This window comes from Gymnoscopelus microlampas (genome assembly GCF_963454915.1).
Source record: "Gymnoscopelus microlampas genome assembly, chromosome: 4".
Classification (NCBI taxonomy): Eukaryota; Metazoa; Chordata; class Actinopteri; order Myctophiformes; family Myctophidae; genus Gymnoscopelus; species Gymnoscopelus microlampas.
In genome coordinates, this window is record NC_139941.1 from 10,441,494 (window position 1) to 10,461,882 (window position 20,389).

General features: G+C 41.6%; 1 protein-coding gene across 1 annotated transcript in view; it reads right to left on the bottom strand.

The window, feature by feature from the left end:
• Positions 1-8,556: 8,556 nt before the first annotated feature.
• The window catches only part of apba1a (amyloid beta (A4) precursor protein-binding, family A, member 1a), a 50,149-nt gene continuing 38,316 nt past the window's right edge, over positions 8,557-20,389 (bottom strand). The window contains exons 13-19 of the mRNA XM_084055357.1: positions 18,896-18,982; positions 18,535-18,720; positions 16,839-17,018; positions 15,569-15,781; positions 11,230-11,349; positions 10,316-10,456; positions 8,557-8,806 (exon numbers count right to left, since the gene is read on the bottom strand). Of these exons, the coding sequence (XP_083911483.1) occupies positions 8,735-8,806; positions 10,316-10,456; positions 11,230-11,349; positions 15,569-15,781; positions 16,839-17,018; positions 18,535-18,720; positions 18,896-18,982 (999 nt within the window). The 3' untranslated portion in view covers positions 8,557-8,734. The remainder of the gene's footprint in view (positions 8,807-10,315; positions 10,457-11,229; positions 11,350-15,568; positions 15,782-16,838; positions 17,019-18,534; positions 18,721-18,895; positions 18,983-20,389) is intronic.

The window sequence follows — 20,389 nt, forward strand, 5'->3', positions numbered from 1 at the left end:
ACACAAATTGGCCTGTTATAGCGCCACCATGAGGCTGATTTGAAAAAAATCAAATGGTAGTTCTTCCTCTGCCTAATGGGAATGTGTGTGCAAAATTTCACAGAAATTGCATGCTGTGTTCATGATTTGAGGTATTTTGTTCAAAACGGAGCACTCCTGCAAAAATTTGGAAGACATTTTTAGGCAATCAGGATGGAATATGAGAAATCTGAATGGCATCCAGGGAGTGTGTGTGCACAGTTTCGCTGCGATCAAGACAACGGTGCCTGAGATTAGCTGGTCACAGACGGACGGACGGACACTCGGACGGACGGACAGGGGGAAAAACATACTCTCTCACCATGCCTTTCGGCCTGGCGGAGACAATGACCAAACCTGCTTACCGATGTGTCACGGGTGGCGCGTTTATGAACTGTCCACAGCCCTCCTCTGAGACACAGAGTAGACAAAAGTTAGTGAGGACCAATTATATGAAAATAAGGTTGAAAATGGGTGAAGTGGTCCTTAAATTCCTTTTTAAAAGCATGTACTTTCAAATACTTTTTTAAGTCTCAAGATTGTTTTTAATCGATTTCTATCATAACCATCTGACGAAGGCTTTTTAAACATTGTCCACCACTGGTATTTAGCACAGCCCAGAGCCTTGTATTAGAGAGTTGCGTCACCTCGGAGGCAGAAAACAGCGTCGTTCATGTAAACTCGAAATAGTGACAAACGCTCATAGACTCCAGTGCATTCCGTAAACTTTCGGTACAGTGCTTTGTCACTATTCGCCAATAGAAGGCTCTGTAGAAGACTGGCCCGATGAAGTGAACGGAGGTAACGCAACTCTCCTTATACGGCTCTGGTACAGGCCTGGTTAGGGCAAGACTGACGTCATATTCGATGACGCCAGATTTGAAGCAGCTCGGCTTAAAAGAGTCGCCGTCTTGAATTGAGCCTTTTTGGATATCGACTTGTAAAGCATGAATGTCAAATCAAATGGGGGCAATTCATACAACAAGGACGATTTATACGAGATCTTGGACTTGGAAAAGGGAGCGTCTCATGATGACATCAAGAAGGCGTATAGGAAACTGGCGCTGAGGCATCATCCCGATAGGAACCCGGACAACCCAGAAGCTGCCGAGAAGTTCAAGGAGATCAGCAACGCCAACGGCATCCTCAGCGATCACAACAAACGGAAGGTCTACGACGAGCATGGCTCCATGGGCGTCTACGTGGCAGAGCAGTATGGGATGGCGGACATCATGTCCAAGTGCTGGTTCAAGGCACTCGTTTTTTTATGCACCATCTTCACCGGCTGCTGCTGTTGTTTCTGTTGCTGCTTTGGCTGCTGTGGGAGGTGCGACCATCAAGTTGACAAGTATGGATACTGAAGGGCCTATAGAACCCAAAGGCCAAGAGTGGGCCTTGGCTGCGGGGCAAACTCTCTGGTACTGCAGCTGGGCCCGAGAAGCCCTTCTTTCCATAGTTTACTATGGCATGGGTCTTCATCAGGGCGTTCTCCGGGACCCCTAGGGGCCTCGGAGTTAATACAGTGTGATTGGAACTTTTTTTTTTTACGTTAACCCCTTATACACTAGCATCCCTGTTCTGGGGGAAACATTCGTCGACAAAAAGCTGATCCTGTAGGTCAGCTTTTTTTCGAAGAGGGGGGGAAAGTACAGAGCCAAAGGTCAAGTTTACAAAGAATTGAAGTGGTTAAATGTCTATTTACACAACACTGATAGTGCTGTAAAACAAGTCTGTGAAGCTATTTAATCTGCACAATGTAGTGGGGGTCCCTGCTTCATCTCTCAGCTAAGGGCTCTCAATTGGCCTGAAAAACTTTGGAAGACCCCTGCCATAGACAACAACCCAGAGTGAAAGACAGCTCTCTATTGTTATTGAAGAGGCCTGTAATTCTGCATAATATGCAGATATTTTTGCACATATTGGCCCTCATTTATCAACGCGGTGCAGCCCAAATAATGGGCGTACGGCGAGATCACCGCACCTTTTGGCATTTATCAATATATCCTGACGTGGGCTTCATCCTACGGTACGCTGAGATCTCACGTCTGGTCGAGACCAGTTGTTGACGTTGGCTGCACCCGTTTATTCCATTCTAGACCTGTGGAGCAACATTGTCTGACTGTCTGACAGGCATCTGGACACATACTCCACTCATAAATGTATATCTACACTAATAAATAATCGCTGTGAAAATATAACATTTTATAAAGTAATTTAAACAAACTGCTTTAACAGTCATTCAGATAAGATTGTAGATCTGGCTGCATTGAAAATAGCAAATCTACAAGCTCACAAGCCAGCGATGCGACGCATTGTGAGCTTGTAGATCTACTATTTTCAAAATCTACGAGCGCTTTTGCGTCGGGAGTCCCGCGGTCGGGACTCCCGACCATCTTTTCATCGATAGTGAGGTCTACAAACTTACAGTAGCTTGTCCTATGGTATGGAGTTATGTCATAGCAGAGAGTTATATAGGCTACAACCTGGCTGGGTTAAGGATATATAAACCTGACGCTCCAATCTCTTATAACTTGGGTTGCGGCACGGGATCACTGCAGTCTGCAGACCGCCCGAGTCTCATGGGGAATATAGCCTGACTGCTTTAGTGTAACTTGAACGCTCGGTATGGGGTAAATAAATATACAAACGTATTACATTCATGGCGATGTAATTGGTATCACAATGTCATTCATGTAGGCTACAAGCCTACGTGACTGACAAAAAATATACCGTAACGGATTATGAAAGACACAGTTGGGCGCGCGAGCGAGCGAGCGAGCGAGAGGCGTGTGCATGTGTGTGTGCGTGCCTGTGTGTGTGTTTGTGTGTGTGACTTGACAGGCAGCGAGGCGAGGCGAGCCGGCTAAACTCTTTCTTTGGTCGTATTCTGGTTCTTCATGTCGTAAAATCGGGGTGTTTCGAGAATATTTAAGGGCGTGTTATTTAAATGACGCTCGTTTTCAGACGTGAGATTTATCAAGGCTGGGAACAAATGTACGCTCGGATCGGCTGTGTAGGATTCGTTGATAAATGTGACTTCGACGTTGGTGTACGGCCGAATATATGGAAAAATATACGCCGGTTTATACGCTGCGTTGATAAATGAGGGCAAGTATGTGCAAAAAAAGACTCTTCATATTATTACATTTTAAATCATGGAAGCCAAACATTTGTTCCTATTATTTAGGCTCCCGGGGCTCATTATTCGTGATCCAAGTGTACGAGCAAAGAATGCACATCTGAGCTCTGCCTCGTGTTCTCTGGAGGAGGACGTTGTTATGCACGGACGATAGCATGTAGTAGCTCAGTATTAATCAAAACACAATAGTTGCGTTTTATATTGTGTAAATACATTTACTGCACGCTGACGTTACTCGTAATTATAATATTAATTAATGTTGGACGTCATGCATTTCGTATTCATTTAGCCACTTGAACCCTAGTTTCCTAGTGTAAGTTTAAGTGGTTAACTGAAATTGTTGTGTTGTGTATCTCCAGTCGCTTTGCGTGATGTTTGGACCAAATCTGTAGGAGTGATATATACATTTATATAAAAAAGGTGTTTCGCAAAAATCGGCCTCCTACAACAGGCTGATCTGAAAAAGTTGGGGAAGAGGTTCTGCAGGGAGTGTATGTGCACAGTTTCCTTTTTATAACCCTATTTCGTTGCGAGATTAGCTGCTCACAGACGGACGGACACACGGACGGATGGACAGAGTGCAAACATAGTCTCGCCCACGCCCTCAGCCCGGCGGAGACAATAATAGTAAATATAATAGTGTAATATAGGATATAATGTATAATATAGTATAACAATAGTGTTAGATAGTATAATGGTATAATATAACAATGTTAAGATATACAGGTATATGGTATAATATAATATAATAGTAGCAATCCACAGTCGTGCTCCATGGAGAGACGCAGTCCGTATATCCTGATAAACTATTCAAATAATCAACTAACTTCACCGTGTGTTTGTCTTCACGTTCACTAAAATGACACATTTTAAATAACATAGCATAGCATATGCCGGGACAGACAGATTGACACACATACAGATTCTGTGAATGTATAGATATAGAGAAGGGCACCAGCCTATACTAAGTGGCCTCGCAAGTTGGGAACGATGCTAATCTGAAAGTTTAGAATGCACGCCTCACCCATTCATGCAATACTTATTGCATGAATGTTGGGCCCGACCCGTCGGGCCAATGTACTTTTTGTCTGTAATACCAATAGAACACAATAGTCTATTGTCTTGTGTCTGGGATGACATTGACACAACGTTCAAATTTCTAACGCTACAGATTTGTTTTAAATGGGACCGTTTTGATTTACATCCCAATAATACTGCTTGCTTAGAAATGACGCCAAAACTTTCATCCTGCTGAAATTCCTTTATTGTTGTAAATACTGTTAGAAACATTCTGGCTCTGGTACAGGAATGTAGCTTAACTAGCCATAACATCACAGTAAAAGCTAGCAAATAAATTAACAATGCCATTACTTTACACATTTTTTTTTCCTTGTATGATTTTTCGTCTTTACACACGCTGATAAACAGTATAAGATTTAATTACATTCAAAATGAGTCCATTTAGAGATACTCATTAAGACTGATTTATACTTAGTCGCGCATCGGTGTCAGGCACCGAAAATAGCTGATCTGCAAGTTCTCTGCGTGTTGCGCTGCAATGCGTCGTAAGCCTGCAGATAAGCTATTTTTTATCACTATAGGTATAAATTAGCCTTTAGCCAACCTCCACACCATCGTGGGATTACCCTACTGTCCCCTATGCCACAGGGAAGCCACTATTATCGCTACATTTGCAGTCTTGTGCTAAAGGTGAATGTGCGCATAATGTCATTTTACACATACGTCTTTTACATTCCACCCACCTTATAGGACTGCTCAACATTTTGCTTTTCATTCACTGAAGCTTGCCTATGTGGTCAATCCGATAATATTGTATATATTTGTAATGTACAGTTGGTTTAGCTTTGAATGTGGAGTACACTTTTTCATCTTCACACAACACACACTTAGTAGAAGCAAAAATTGGTATAGCAATAATCCATACTCTGGCGACTCCAGAGAGAAAAGCCCATTCTTACAAAACGGCTACCGTTATAGGTAACGTCTTCAACGTCAGTTCCATTATCATAAAGTACAGTAACAGTAAGGCAGAATGAGCTTCAGAGGTGACAAAAACAGACTTTGACTTAATGATTTTTGTGACCTTGTATATTCGAGGAAGTGGGTGACAATGTTGCACTAACCTACATTATAGGCTATACTAACGTGTATAGCCTGAGGGTGGGGTGGGGTGTACCACCTACAGTAAAGCTTGGGGGGTGGGGATCATGTACCTATTATCCTGGGGGTGGGATGTACCTCTATAGCCTGAGGGGGGGGGGGGTGTACCTATATCCTGGGGGTGGGATGTAAATAGCCTGAAGTGGGGTGGGATATACCTATATATCCTGGGGGTGCGGTGTACTGTACCTACTACCTACAGTATAGCTTGAGGGTGGGATGCACATTATAGCCTGGGCGTGTGTGGGATGCACATATAGCTTGCTTACATGCACATTTTGAATGAGTAGGACAAAATGGAACACGGTTCCAAGGACTCAAAAAAAAAAAAGAAAAGAAAAGAAAAAAAAAGGCCACAGCTCCAGAAAGTCAATAACAGAATTGGGGGGAGGTTAGATTAGAAACCTTTCATCTCTATCCGTTATCCAGCTACCCATGTAAACATTAGTTTCACTGTTGAGTAGTGCTGGGCAATTATGCAGCTTTTTTTTTCTGAAAATAACTATTTTGGGGGCCCTCCATACCTCTCATAACGCTCTGATTTTGACAAATAGAAAAAATAAAAAAACGTGGGACATTCGGCATAATTATTGAGTAGCCTACTTTTACTTTTGGTACTTTAAGTATGATGGCAACACTTTTGTACTTTTACTCAAGTGACATTTTCAATACAGGACTTTTACTTATTTACGTATTATTTCTTGTGGTATTACTCAAGTTTAAAAAAAAGAAAGAAATCTGACTACTAGTTCCACCACTGGATCACAGTGTGATGTAAGACCTGAGCACTAAAACATTGGAATGCTTCTATCATTGGTCTTTCAAGGAAAGCTTGAACAGATTTTTTTTTTTTTTTAAAGCGGACGTTTGTAACTGAATTCTTTGCTTTGGGGGGGGGGGTCCCTGGAACAAAACATTTTGAGATGGGGGTCCGCGGCCAAATACGTATCATTTTGGGGGTCCTTCACATGAAAAAAGAACCACTGCCGTAGAGCACAGTAGGGAAGGCTCTCCACTACTGTTGCGCCTAAGGTGGGGAATGTAACGAAGATAAAGGATGTGGTGTGGTATCAGCAGGATCGACACAGAATGCGCCCTCTGTACTTGAGTTTGTAATATACTACACTAGAGAGGTATTTCTTCTATTGGATGACGGTAGGGGAATAGGCTCTGCACAGCAGTCATATTGCGAAGAAATTCATAGGTGTTGCCAATGATACTAATGAAGGCTCTGTTCCATTTGGTCAAACAGAGTTAGGGTGCTGATATTGTGCATGTTGCTCACTGGAAAAACTCTGCTACACCAGTGGTTCTAAAATTGGGGTCCAGGGACCCTCATGGTTCCAAATGGCCCCTTACGGGTGTGTAACTCTGAGAGTGTACAAATGGAACCAAATGGACCCGTAAGGGTCCATTTGGTTCCATTTGTACACTCTCAAGAGTTATTAAGTCTGAGAATTACTTAATAAGTCTGAGAATTACTGTGCTACACTAAATGGAACAGAGCCTTCATTAGTATCATTGGTAACACCTGTGAAGGAAGTGATAATATGGCTGCTGTGCATAGATCCCATAAGCAGGGAGATAGAGGAGAAGGAGGGAAAATAGTTGATGTATTATCCTGGCTCCAGTCCATGAATCGCTAGCCACGACCATAAAAAAAAGATAATAATAATAATTTAGCGATTCAAGGGTCTGGTGATGGTGTCATTCGCGGGGTTTTCTTGATTGAAATTCCGACCAATCAGCATCCTTTGAATGTGATGACGTAATGTAACTGCGGCAGACATGTCAAAACAGCAATGGTGGGCGGTGGCTATTCGAGCTGTTGTGGATAGAATCCCAGGAATGACGAATATATATAGTGTGTATTTAGGCTACTAATTGCGCCTTGATTTGTACATTTTCTTTACACAAACGGCAGGTTATCGCTATATCGGCCGACATACTTTTATAACCCTATCTGGCTAGTTAGTTACAGTAGCAAGATGACCGGTGACGCTTGACAAACGATGTCAAGCGCTCTTCGGCAAAGCTCATCTGGGAAGACGGCTGAAATGGGAGCACTGTCAGACTTAAAAATAAGAAGTGAAACGAAATAAGAATTCAGGCTATGGGATTGGAGGAGACCAGGGGTCATCCATATGTCCGTAGACGGACAAATGTGTCCGTGGCAAAGACTTGGTCTTGTCCGTGGCAAACGTTTTGATTTACACACCATTATAATGTTCTTATTTTGATCAAGACCCAATTACTGAATGTCAAGTCTCCAGGTTTTCTTCAGAATATGTATGACTCTGATTTACTATGACACTACACAGTAAATAACACATTAGGAGTCCTACTAGTGGTTCTCAAATGTCTTATTTGCAAGGACCACCATAACTCTCAGAGTTACAGACCTGTTATATGTCATTCAGGGCTAGTTCTGTATGTGTTTCTGGTAATATTGTTGCCCACTCATTTTGTATGTCCGTGGCAAAAATGAAATTTTGATCAAAATGTCCACCACAAGACAGCCTGGTGATGACCCCTGGAGGAGACGCAGAGGACGACTTAAGCACTATGAAACCACACACCTTGCAGGGCCCAGCTGGGATAGGAGAGACACTGACGACCAGTCACACCACAGCTAGTCAGACTGGCCAAGTCAGGAAGAGGACATGACAATGTCCCATTGTAAGGCTGTATAGAAGCTTTGGTTGCGTCCAAAATCACAGACCACGTACTGAACAGTATGCTATTTTTGCGACATACTCTTAAGTGCATACATACACGATAGTACGTTTCATCTCGGACATACCTGTGAGACCACACGGAATGTTAGGAAAGTATGCCCCATCTTGTGACAAAGCAGAGGTACTACACATACAGGTTCCCGTTTCATCACTGTGTAATAGCGGTTAAATGATTATTATTTGTCATGGGCTTCAAACTAATAATAACTACGATCTACATGGGCTTAATATTTGATATCAGAATTGACGTTACGACAGAGGTTTGGTCCGGTATGTTTGTTGGACATTCATAGCAGCATTGTGTCCACTGTCGCATACTTGTGATATTTCCCCGAATTGAGTATGCATTTCACGTACTACTGAGTAGCTATTAAGCTTTCGGATATACAAAAAAAAATAGAAATCTCACGTACTAACTTGTCTAACTAAATAGTATGTTAGTATGGAATTTCGGATTTTTTCCCCCAATCACTAGCCAGAGAGTGTGGCATACTTGAAATGTGAAATGAGTGGGGGGGGGGGGGGGGGGGCTGCTTCCTTCACACAGGACACGTTTCAGTGGTGCTGAAGGAGAAGCTTTGGGGGTCAGGAGGAGTTTGGAGATGTGAGAGGTGAGTAAGAGATGTGCGAGGTCAGGTATTTTTGTTTTGCTTTCGCTTCAGATGTAAACAGGCTGCTCCTGGGCAGTTAGCAGGCGGTACATTGCCGCAGGCATCGTCTTCATGTGGATCTGAGAGAGGGAGAGAGAGAGAGAGAGAGAGAGAGAGAGAGAGAGAGAGAGAGAGAGAGAAAAAACATTTTTGGGCGAAATTGGTCACACGAAAACAACGCCCCCCCCTCCCTATTATTTTGATCATATTTTGTGGAGTAAAAGTTCAATATTTGCCTCTGAGATGTAGTGGAGGAGAAGTAAAAGTATAGACATTTGGAAATACTCCAGTAAAGTAACAGTACCTCAAAATTGTACTTAAGTACTAGCCTGGGATCAATACCTTTTTTGGGTTTATGATCCGGTCAGGAGCGGTAGTAACCCTACGTCACCAGGCGCGCCATCCGCGTCATCAGGCGGCCAGAACCCGCAAGCCTCACCCTCCGGTCACTCCGGCCGCAATCAAGGGCATCATAATAGGGCCTACCTAATAAAATCCTTGATGCGGTGTAGGTGTCGTTCTTTACAAATATAAATGTGAGTGTACTTTCCGGAGACTATTTAGCGTCTGTCTACCTTTGTTATGTAACATTTATTTGCCTCTTCTCTTGGCCAGTGCACACTCGTAAAAGAGACTATGGTCTCAATGTGATTTTACTGGTTAAATGAAGATAAAAAGTTATCCCACGGGGAAATTCTATTCCATTTAAATAGGGATTGGGGAAACAAACAGGGGGAACCAAATCAAAGCGGCTCCGCCAAACCGGAACCCACAACTTCCGGAAAAATAATTGCTTTTTTTTGGGCGGTGCAACCGCCCCTATATGTGAGGTTTGGACCCCCACCCATTGCACCCCCGCAACCCTGCGCTGTGATTGGCCACCATTGTACCCCCCTAACCCTGCACCGTGATTGGCCACCATTGTACACTGGTTGACTCTATTCAGGACTGTGATTGGCTAGTGAAACACATGACACATGTGCAGTCCTATAAATAGGACTGTGCACTTAAAAAAAACACATTTATGTTTTTTTTTAAGTGAATCACCCACTGTGATGACCACTGTGACCACACCGCCCACTTCACACTGGGTGTGATTATTTTTTAGTAGGCGTGGCCTAGACCGGATCACACAGGCAATTTAATAACGAATACCAGGCTTTCCTCCGAGGTGGATGCGAGGTTACTTAACACATTGGCTGCCATTGACGCAGATCTGCGTTCATTTGCGCAAAAGCCCGTTGGCTGCCATTGACGCAGATCTGCGTTCTTTCAAAAAAAATTTTTTTTCAAAATAAAAGTTTTTTTTTTTTTTTTTTTTTTTTTTTTTTTTTTTTTTCAAAAAAAAACAAAGACCAAGGAGATATGATTTTCCGAAGAGTTTTGCTCCCAGACACTTCCTTATAACTGAAAACTTAAAAATTATGTATCTCGGCTCCTAAGTGCTTTTTTTTTCTCATTGAAAAAGTCTGGCAGCCAGCTGTAGGTAAAAATTCAAAAAGCTGGCAGCCAATGAGTTAAGTACAGTGCTTGAGTAAATGCACTTAGTTACTTTACACCACTGCTAAAGCGTTTCTTGATATTCTCACCTCTCCCACGGCGTTGGACAGGATCTGGACGATCTTCTCGTGGGGCGTGGCCACCACACTCTGGCCGTTGATCTCGATGATCCTGTGCCCCACACGCACGCCGCCGCGCTCAGCGATGCCGCCGCGCATAAGGCTGCAAATCTGTGAGGAGAGACGTCACTTCAATAGCTTGTACGTTATGTCAAAATATATGGGTGTGATCAACTGCTAACTAATCAAGTGCCTTTGGTTAGTTTATTTCGCTCCCTTATTACTGACTTCCTACTGCCTTATGCAGCCGTATTACTGACTCCCTAGTACTGCCTTATGCAGCCTAATAGGCTCTATTCACAGCAGCCATATTATGAAGAAATTCACAGGTGTTACCAATGATACTAATGAAGGCTCTGTTCCATTCTGGTAAAACAGAGTCAGGGTGCTGATATTGTGCATGTTGGCCCACTGGAAACACTCTGTTACACCAGTGGGTCTAAAGTTGGGGTCCAGGGAAACCTCATGGGCTTCCAAATGGCCTCTGTGTAACTCTGAGATTGTACAAATGGAACCAAATGGACCCGTAAGGGTCCATTTGGTTCCATTTGTACAATCTCAGAGTTATGGGGGTCGTGGAAAGCACTGTGCTACACTAAATGGAACAGAGCCTTCATTAGTATCATTGGTAACACCTGTGAAGGAAGTGATAGTATTGCTGTTGTGAATAGAGCCTATTACTGACTACTTACTGCCTTATGCTCCATTATTAGTGACTCTGTACTCCCTTTATGCATCCTTATGAGCGAGCAGGCAGGCTCCATTGTCTCAGTGGTAAAATAAATGTCAGCACTTGCACAAGAGACCTGGGTTGGAATCCAGGGTAGGATATGAAATGTATGTCAACATTCATGTTTGAGTGTTTTCCACACAGTACTACCCACAATGCCATTCTGGACGCTGAAACCCAGCTGGTAGCGCAGGTCAGGCCGTCGGATGAGCACAGTGGTCACTGGGGGACATCTGACGATGTTCAGCTTGATACGAGGCTGGCTCTTTAGACCCTGTATATGGGGACACACAGTATAGTATTAAGCTTGTGCACTGAAACTATAAAGCACTTTAGATTGGTAGAACGTTGATGCCAGTACAAAAGTATTTGTGTTAACATAGAAATACAAAATTAAAGGTAGAAAACTAATTTCAAAATGTGTCAAACCTTTTTTGAAAATAGCTGATCTATAAGCTCACAATGTGTCACATGACGACGCGTTGTGAACTTGTAGAGCAGCTATTTTCGAATAAACTAACAATAAATGTGTTTTAAAAAAAAAAAGTTTTTGTCGCATTCCTAAGCCAATAATTTGATGATAGGCAGCGGTTGCAGTAGAGGACACAAAGAGACACTTTGAGAGACACTTTGTGTCTCCTACCGGAGACATCAAATTATTGGCTTAGGAATTCGACAAAAACAAAAAAATATCCATGAATTCAAGTCTCCATGGGGTGACTAATCGATAGAAAAAATGACATTTTATGGGTGAACTTTCCCTTATTGTTTAATGTATGTTTTGTGATTTACAAAGTAACTTGTGCTTTGTATTAAAGTAAATTAAAGTACAGTATTCCAATAATTGTAGTGGAGTAAAAAGTACAATACATCCCTGAGATGCAGTGGAGTAGAAGTATAAAGTATTGACAAATTGACATACAAGTAAAGTGAAAGTACCTCAATGTTACACTTAAGTGCAGTACTTGAATATATTTACTTAATTTAACCCATTTAGACCGGGAAAGAATCTGTGTCATTTTTAGATTTCTTTTGGCTATTCAAAAATAGCAGATCTACAAAGATCTGCTATTTTTGAAAAATAGTGAAAATGTGTGCAAATCTTTGAATATATATATTTTTTAAGCGAACATGTTTAACTCTGTTACAACTTCTGGGGGTCCCTGGAACAAAATATGCTGAGATGGGGGTCCACGGCCATATACATTTAAAAAATAAAAACTGTTAGGATTTAGAAGACATTTGTAGAATCCCCAGAAGCAAAGATTTGAGTTACAAATGTTCACTTTCAAAACAATATATATTGAAAGATTTGCACGCATTTTCAAGATTTCTTTCAAAAATAGCAGATCATAGCGAGCTTGTAGATCTGCTATTTTTGAATAGCCAAATAAATCTAAAAATGACACACAGACGCGTTCCCGGTCTTAATGGGTAAAGTAGTAAGGTTGAGGCAAGTAGTACAAAAGATTGTGATCTTGTAGATTGGCTATTTTCGGCGTCAGGGCCAAGTTGAGAGCCCTAGGGGACCCACGGTCAACCAAGTACAGTATCCAGGGTTTAACCCATTAAGACCTGGAACTGTCTCATGTTTAGATTTGAGCTAAAAATCATTATTTTACACTTTGGGCTATTCAAAAATAGCAGATATACAAGCTCATAGCGCGGCACCGAGTGCCGTGCTATGAGCTTGTAGATCTGCTATTTTTGAAAAATCGTGAAAATGTGTGCAAATCTTTGAATATATATTGTTTTAAAGCAAACATTTTTAACTCAAATCTTTGCTTCTGGGGGGTCCCTGGAACAACATATTTTGATGGGGGTCCGCGGCCAAATACATATAATTCTGGGGGTCCTTGACATGAAAAAGATTGAGCACCACTGATATAGAAACATACGTTTTTCAGAAAACTGTTGAGATTTAGGAGACATGTAGAATCGGCTTCAGGTCTCAATGGGTTAAGTGGTTAATTAATACCGTAGGTCTTAGTGGATTGTGCAACAGAGAGCAGTTGAGCACACATTAGATGTGTTCAATAATGCAGGAGGTGATTATATAAAGCTCAATAATGAATGAGGCAAATTAAAGGACCGTATAATGATGAACCCTAACTCACTGTATGCTTTACCAGTGGTGGATAAAAGTACTACAATTTCTTACTTAAGTAAAAGTATCAATACTGCTATGTAGAAATGCTAAAAGTCAGAAATTAAAAGTTTACTTTAGTAAAAGTACAAAGGTATTGGTAACAAAATGTACTAAACATACCAAAAGTAGAAAGTATTCATGCAGAATTGAAAGTTTTTTTGAAAATAGCTGATCTACAAGCTCACAATGCGTCGCGATACGACGCATTGTGAGCTTGTAGATCAGCTATTTTCAAATGGCCGAAATGTATATAGGGCTGAAGTGGTTAATGTGTGTTTTGTAATAATAATCAAAATCTACAAAGTAACTAAAGTTTTCAAATAATTGTAGTGGAGTGAAAAGTACAATATTTGTCTCTGAGATGTAGTGGAGTAGAAGTAAAAGTACTGAAAATTGGTAATACTCCAGTAAAGTAAAAAATACCTAAAAATTGTACTTAAGTACTTGAGTAAAATGTAGTTAGTTACTTTACACCACTGTGGGAAAATAGTGAAAAAAAGTGGAAAATAGAAACACATATTTTTCTGTTATGTTCAATGAAAAAAACATTGACAAAATGTGTGTGCCTTGCTGATCTGTATAAAGCGAAAAAAGAAAAACATATTTGGACATTATTTGAACATATCGACATCCAAACTGGATTTATTGAAATGTTATGGCCATAGTTTCAAATACATGGTAAATAAATGGTAAATGGTGCATTTATATAGCGCTTCTATCCGAAGCGCTTTACATTGATTGTGCCATTAACCCATTCACACACACATTCATACACCGATGGCGGAGGAAACCATGCAAGGCACCAACCTGCTCATCGGGAGCAAGTAGGGGTTCAGCGTCTTGCTCAAGGACACTTCGACACTAACTCTAGGGGAGCGCCCCAGCCCGGGATCGAACTGGGAACCTTGCGGTTTTCCAGTTCACTCTACCCGGCCACTCTACCCCTGAGCCACTGCCGCCCTACATCTGCGCAGGAGGCACTAATTACAGTTACATGTTATATATTATACATAATGTGGGTTATTGTCATTCATTCATAGCATCATGCTAGCTATGGTTTTCTCTTGCAGTTTTCTAAGCAAAATCTGTGTAAAGATGATAATTGAACCTGTTTGAGAACCACTGCTTTACATTAGGCTGTTGTTGACCATTTTCCTACGCACCAATGGAGCTACCAAACACTCCCTCTAGGGGGCGGTGCTTACCTTTCTCTGACTGTGAGAATGTGTTTCTCTTGATTTAAATCCTTGTAGAGCAGTGATTCTTGTTCAGTTTGTTTGTTTAGCCTCTTAATTTCAAGGAATTTGACATGCCTTTGTATCTCTCTGACCCTAATCTAAGAACATTATTATTATTTATCTTTATAAAAAATCATGAAAATAGCAGTTTAACAACCTCTTGAGCTTGTAGATCTGCTATTTTCTCATTTTTTTGCACGGCACAGTTGTGTAATGAAGTATAAAATAACACTTCCTGTTGGGCAGCAACCAGCTATGTCCAAAATATGAACTTTTCAGGAAATGAAAAAAGAAAAAAAAACACAATACAGCCTCATCAAAGTTGGTATGGAGACTTTATACATTGTCAGATACTTGAATGTGTGTGTCCTTATTATATTATCATTACTTTACCCAAATACAGCTCAAGTGGAGTTTTTTTTTTTTACCTCATTCTAATCAATGATGGAAAAAAACAACTAACTCGTTAGGTGGTTTGACTGACAGTTTTGAGGATCCAATGGAGTTATGAGGTTTAGTCAGAGGCACTTTTTAATACTTTTCATCGGTTAAATATTTGTAAAACCCACACACAGACGAAAAGGGTGTTCAATAGCACTGTTAAAGTTGAAAAATGGAGATAGCTGGTTTCTGCCCGACAGCAACGACTTATACTGTATATCATGGGTCTTCAACAGGGGGTCCAGGACCCCTAGGGGGTCCTCAGAGCTACTATAGGGGGTCCGCCAAATCTTTGTGTGATAGGATTTTTAGATGATAGGATTTTACATTCACCACTTGAACCCTAGAATTCCTTTTCTGAGGGGAACATTAGCCGAAAATAGCAGATCTACAAGCTCTCAACGCCTCGCGCTGCGAGGCGTTGAGAGCTTGTAGATCGGCTATTTTTGGCAAAGAGGCTATAGGTGTAGAGGGAAAAAAGAGCAGACTAAGTAAAAAAAAAACTTTAATCTGAAACACAATTTTATACAATATAGAGTAGGGGGTCCCTGCTTCATCTCTCTCTCAGCTAGGGGGTCCTTGGCCTGAAAACGTTGAAGACCCCTGCTGTATATATTTATATAAAAACGCTTCTTGAACAATGGCCAAGCGAAACAATGGCGTACCTTGATGATGCTCTGACAGGTGGACAGAGGCAGTCCCACCAGGCTGGTGCCGTTGATGGACATGATCTGGTCTCCGATGTTCAGGTTGCCGGAGCGCTCCGCCGGCCCAGAATGCATCATGTTGGCGATGATGACCGTGGGCAGGATGGAGCCCCAGCCACTCTCCACGATCACCACCCCCAGGATCTCCCCCTTGGCCTTCTCTACGTGCACCTAGAGGAGACAACAACAACACCACCACATGCTTATTATTATCAGTACTGTAAAGTAACCATGTACATTTACTTTAAGACCGGGAACGCATCTGTGTAACCACTTATTTCATACTTTGGCTATTCAAAAATAGCAGATCCACAAGCCGCGCTATGAGCTTGTAGATCTGCCATTTGTTAACAATCTTGAACATTTGTGCAAATCTTTGAATATATATATATGTATTTCTAAAGCGAACATTTGTAACTCAAATCTTTGCTTCTGGGGGGTCCCTGCAACAACATATTTTGAGATGGGGGTCCGCGGCCAAATACATAAAATAAAACCACTGATTATAGCAACATATATGTATTTTTTAAACTTATTTGAAGACATTTGTAGAAGCAGAAGCAAAGATTTGAACAAATATTCCAAGATTTGCACACATTTTCATGATTTAAAAAGAAAGCAGATCTACAAGCTCATAGTGTGGCACTCGGTGCCGCGCTATGAGCTTGTAGATCTGCTATTTTTTGAATAGCCCAAAGAAATCTAGAAATGACACCGATTCTTTCCCGGTCTAAATGGGTTAAGTAAAATGTTGAGGTATATACTGGAGTATTTCAATTGTTCAGTAATTTTACTTCTACTCCACAGTGCCATCTTATAATAAGCATTTGTGTGGAGGACAAATTATATAATCTCTGTCGGGTGGAAACCTCATTTGTCCAAAACTGTTACTTTTCAGGATTAAAAAAAAAAGTAGCAAAAGTAGCAGATCTACAAGGAGATTCCGCCTCGACAGCAACGAGATGAAGATGAGGTTGAAAGTGGGTAAAGTGCTCCTTTGAGAGGTTAAGAAAAACATCTTCTAATGGCAGAAGCAAGAGTTTGTGAGGTGAGTTTGTGAGGTGTGTGTGTGTGTGTGTGTGTGTGTGTGTGTGTGTGTGTGTGTGTGTGTGTGTGTGTGTGTGTGTGTGTGTGTGTGTGTGTGTGTGCGTGTGTGCGTGTGTGTGCGTGTGTGTGCGTGCGTTTGAGTGGGCGTGTGTTTGTCTGGGCGTGTGTTTGTCTCACTCACGTCTTTGCAGTTCTCTGACTTGGAGAAGTGGACGAGGTCGTCGTTGTACATGTCCTGGGTGTTGAGCAGGTCGCTGTACTCCTTCTGGCTCAGGTCTTCAGGGTTGATGCCGTTGGCTCTCAGGAACTCCTGGTAGGCCACGCTGAAGGCCTGCCCGATGGACTGGGCAATCAGCTGGGCCTGGAGGTAGATAGATAGAGATACCTTTATTATTAAATTCATTGAATTCATTCATTCATCAAATTATTGGCTTGTGAATGCGACTAAAACTGAAAGATATCCATGAATTCAAGTCTCCATGGGGTGACTTATCGATAGAAAAAAGCTATGTTTCTTTTTTGTGAACTTTCCCTTTAAGGTTACAGAGTTACAGGTAAAGAGTAAGAAAAATAAAAAATACTGTTGTGTACAGCAATACATGGCAAAAATTAAAACCAGAAGCATGAGCAACACAGAGCAACGGTATACAGAAGTAAAAGCTAATAAATTACCATTACAGTCAGTGCTTCTTAAGCGTCTCACCATATATCGTCATAAAACTTGACCAGTGGTGAGCAGTAACAAAGTACATTTACTTGAGTACTGTTCTTGATTAACCCATTAAGACCTGGGACTGATTCTACAAATGCCTTCTAAATCAGTAGTCCAAAAATAGCAGATGTACAAGCTTGCAGTGTGGCACAAAGTGAAGCGCTGTGAGCTTGTATATCGTCTATTTTTGAATATCCACCGCAAAAAAATCTAAAATGACACCGATGTTTTCCCAGTTGTAATGGTTTAAAAACATGTTTTGTATCCTTACTTTACGTTTTGGACGAACCCCTGATTACCCTAACAGAATATTGAGTTGAAAAGCTCATTACCCAGAGTGCACTTTTCTCCCATGCGATGACACAACTTGAAATGCCAATTAAAATCTTGAAAAGTGTGTGTGCATGCACATACGTGTACTGTATCTCAGTGTGTGCATCCCCTCCCTACACACCCGGATACAATAAATACACGCTGAGTGTGCAAAAAGCCTTTACAGTTAATTTGACACTTTTAGTCAGAAATGTAAACTGCACTGGTACAGTAAGACGTTAAGGCTAAAAGGACAACACACACAAAAGTCCAGGGGACCATTGTGGTATTCAATTCATCGACCTAGCATCAACAAATACAACACTACATGCAGTGCAGGATAGGCTCTATGCACAGCAGCCATATTATCACTTCCTTCACAGGTGTTACCAATGACACTAATGAAGGCTCTGTTCCATTTAGTCTAGCACAGTGGTTTCCACGACCCCCATAACTCTGAGAGTGTAAAAATGGAACCAAATGGACCCGTGTACACTTTCAGAGTTACACACCCGTAAGGGGCCATTTGGAAGCCCATGAGGGTCCCTGGACCCCAACTTTAGACCCACTGGTGTAGCAGAGTGTTTCCAGTGAGCCAAGATGCACAATATCAGCACCCTGACTCTGTTTGACCATGAATGGAACAGAGCATTCATTAGTATCATTGGTAACACCTGTGAATGTCTTCATAATATGGCTGCTGTGAATAGAGCCTATTTTGAAAGAAGCCAGTGATTCACATGCTTTAATGGATGGTGTCAGGGCATTCCACATTTTGGTGGCAGAGTAGTAGAATTAGACTTTTCCCATGTGTGTTCTAAATGAGGGTGGTATATGGACGTATACTACTCACGTCCTCGGACTCGAACACGTGGCAGACCATCTTGTACTGCCGCTTGTCGTCCTGGTCGGGCTCCGACGCCTCCGTGTTCTCCGGGGCGTCGGACCGGGGCATCCGGCGCCGCGCCATCAGCACCACGATGTTACCGATGTCGGCGATGTAGGAGATGGTCCTCAGAGGGTGGTCCATCATGGTCTCCTGTGGGGGGGGGGGCAAGAGTCAGATTAAATAATTCAAAATGATTCAAACACTTTCAAGATTTAAAAGAAATGTTCAAAAATAGCAGATGTGGCCCCGACCGCTTGATACTGTAGCTGATCTACATACAAGCCCATAAAACGACACGTTGTGAGCTTTTAGATCTGTACAATACCTGAGAGTCAGCGTTGAGGACTTTAATCCTCTGCGTGGAGATGAACAGATCCACCTCTGTCATGGGCTGAGGCTCTCCTTCAGGGGCCTGTCACACACACACACACACACACACACACACACACACACACACACACACACACACACACACACACACACACACACACACACACACACACACACACACACACACACACACACACACACACACACACACACACACACACACACACACACAAACAATAAACATGAAAACCTTTTTTTTGTATGTTTATACTATAGAGTACCTGTCCTGACGTCACTCCCAATACCCCTGGTTCACGTAAATATTTTTTCTATTAAAAATCTCCATAGATAAATCTATGGAGATTTCGTCACATGTCTGTTTGGATAAAAAAAAATGTCTTTGTGGAATTTCAATAGAATAGCTCCATGACCCAAGGAGGATAGCGCCCTCTAGCGGCAGTGATGTCAGACTTCAGTTGCTCTATAATAATGACACACTCAAAACAGGAACGCCAGGTTGAAGGTTGGTTATACCTCTCAGAGTTCAGTGAATGCTCAGAGTTAAAGGTTTGACTGTGTACATAATAGAGAGAGATGTGTGCAGTACGTAACATCAGCGTGCCTCCAATCTGACTGGACTACACTGTGATAAATGTGATCTGGATGAGACGCAAACAAACAGGCCTTTGACAGCACTAGTAGTCCACACAGTGAGGCCAACCTTACAAACATGTATTTTAAAACAGAGCAGTGGTGGAAAAGGTACTCAAATGTTTTACTCAAGTAAAAGTACCAATACTGCAATATAAAAATACTGTGTTACAAGTAAAGGTCCAGAATTCAAAATTTACTTGAGTAAAAGTACAAAAGTATTGGCAAATTTGGCATCAAAATGTACGATGCGACGCGTTGTGAGCTTGTAGATTGGCTATTTTCAAATAGCCTAGGTATAAAATAGGGCTAAAGTGGTTAATGTATGTTTCATTATATCATAATTTATATCTGAAAAGTAACTAGTAGCTAAAGTTTTCAAATAAATGTAGTGGAGTAAAAGTACAATATTTGCCTCTGAGATGTAGTGGAGTAGAAGTAAAAGTATTGTAAATTGGAAATACTCAGGTAAAGTACAAATACCTCATAATTGTACTTAAGTACAGTACTTAAGTAAATGTATTTAGTTACTTTCCACCACTGAAACAGAGCCAGCTAATTTCAAAATGTTTCAAACATTTGACTTACAAAAGGGAGGCATTGACAAACAAACTGGGGAGGAGCTACAGGAACATCTCTCTGTTCAACTGGGAGACTCAACTCAAGTGATCAATAGAATGACTGCAAGGAGATGCAGCTGCTTGCTAGATTCAGCAACAGCAGCAAATCAGGAGAGAGTAGAAAGCATAAAAAAAAGCACCATCCATCCATACTGTACATAGATCAGACGACAGGGAAAAGGAATCACCGCCAAAGCCGCACCCTATCTGTCTGTCTG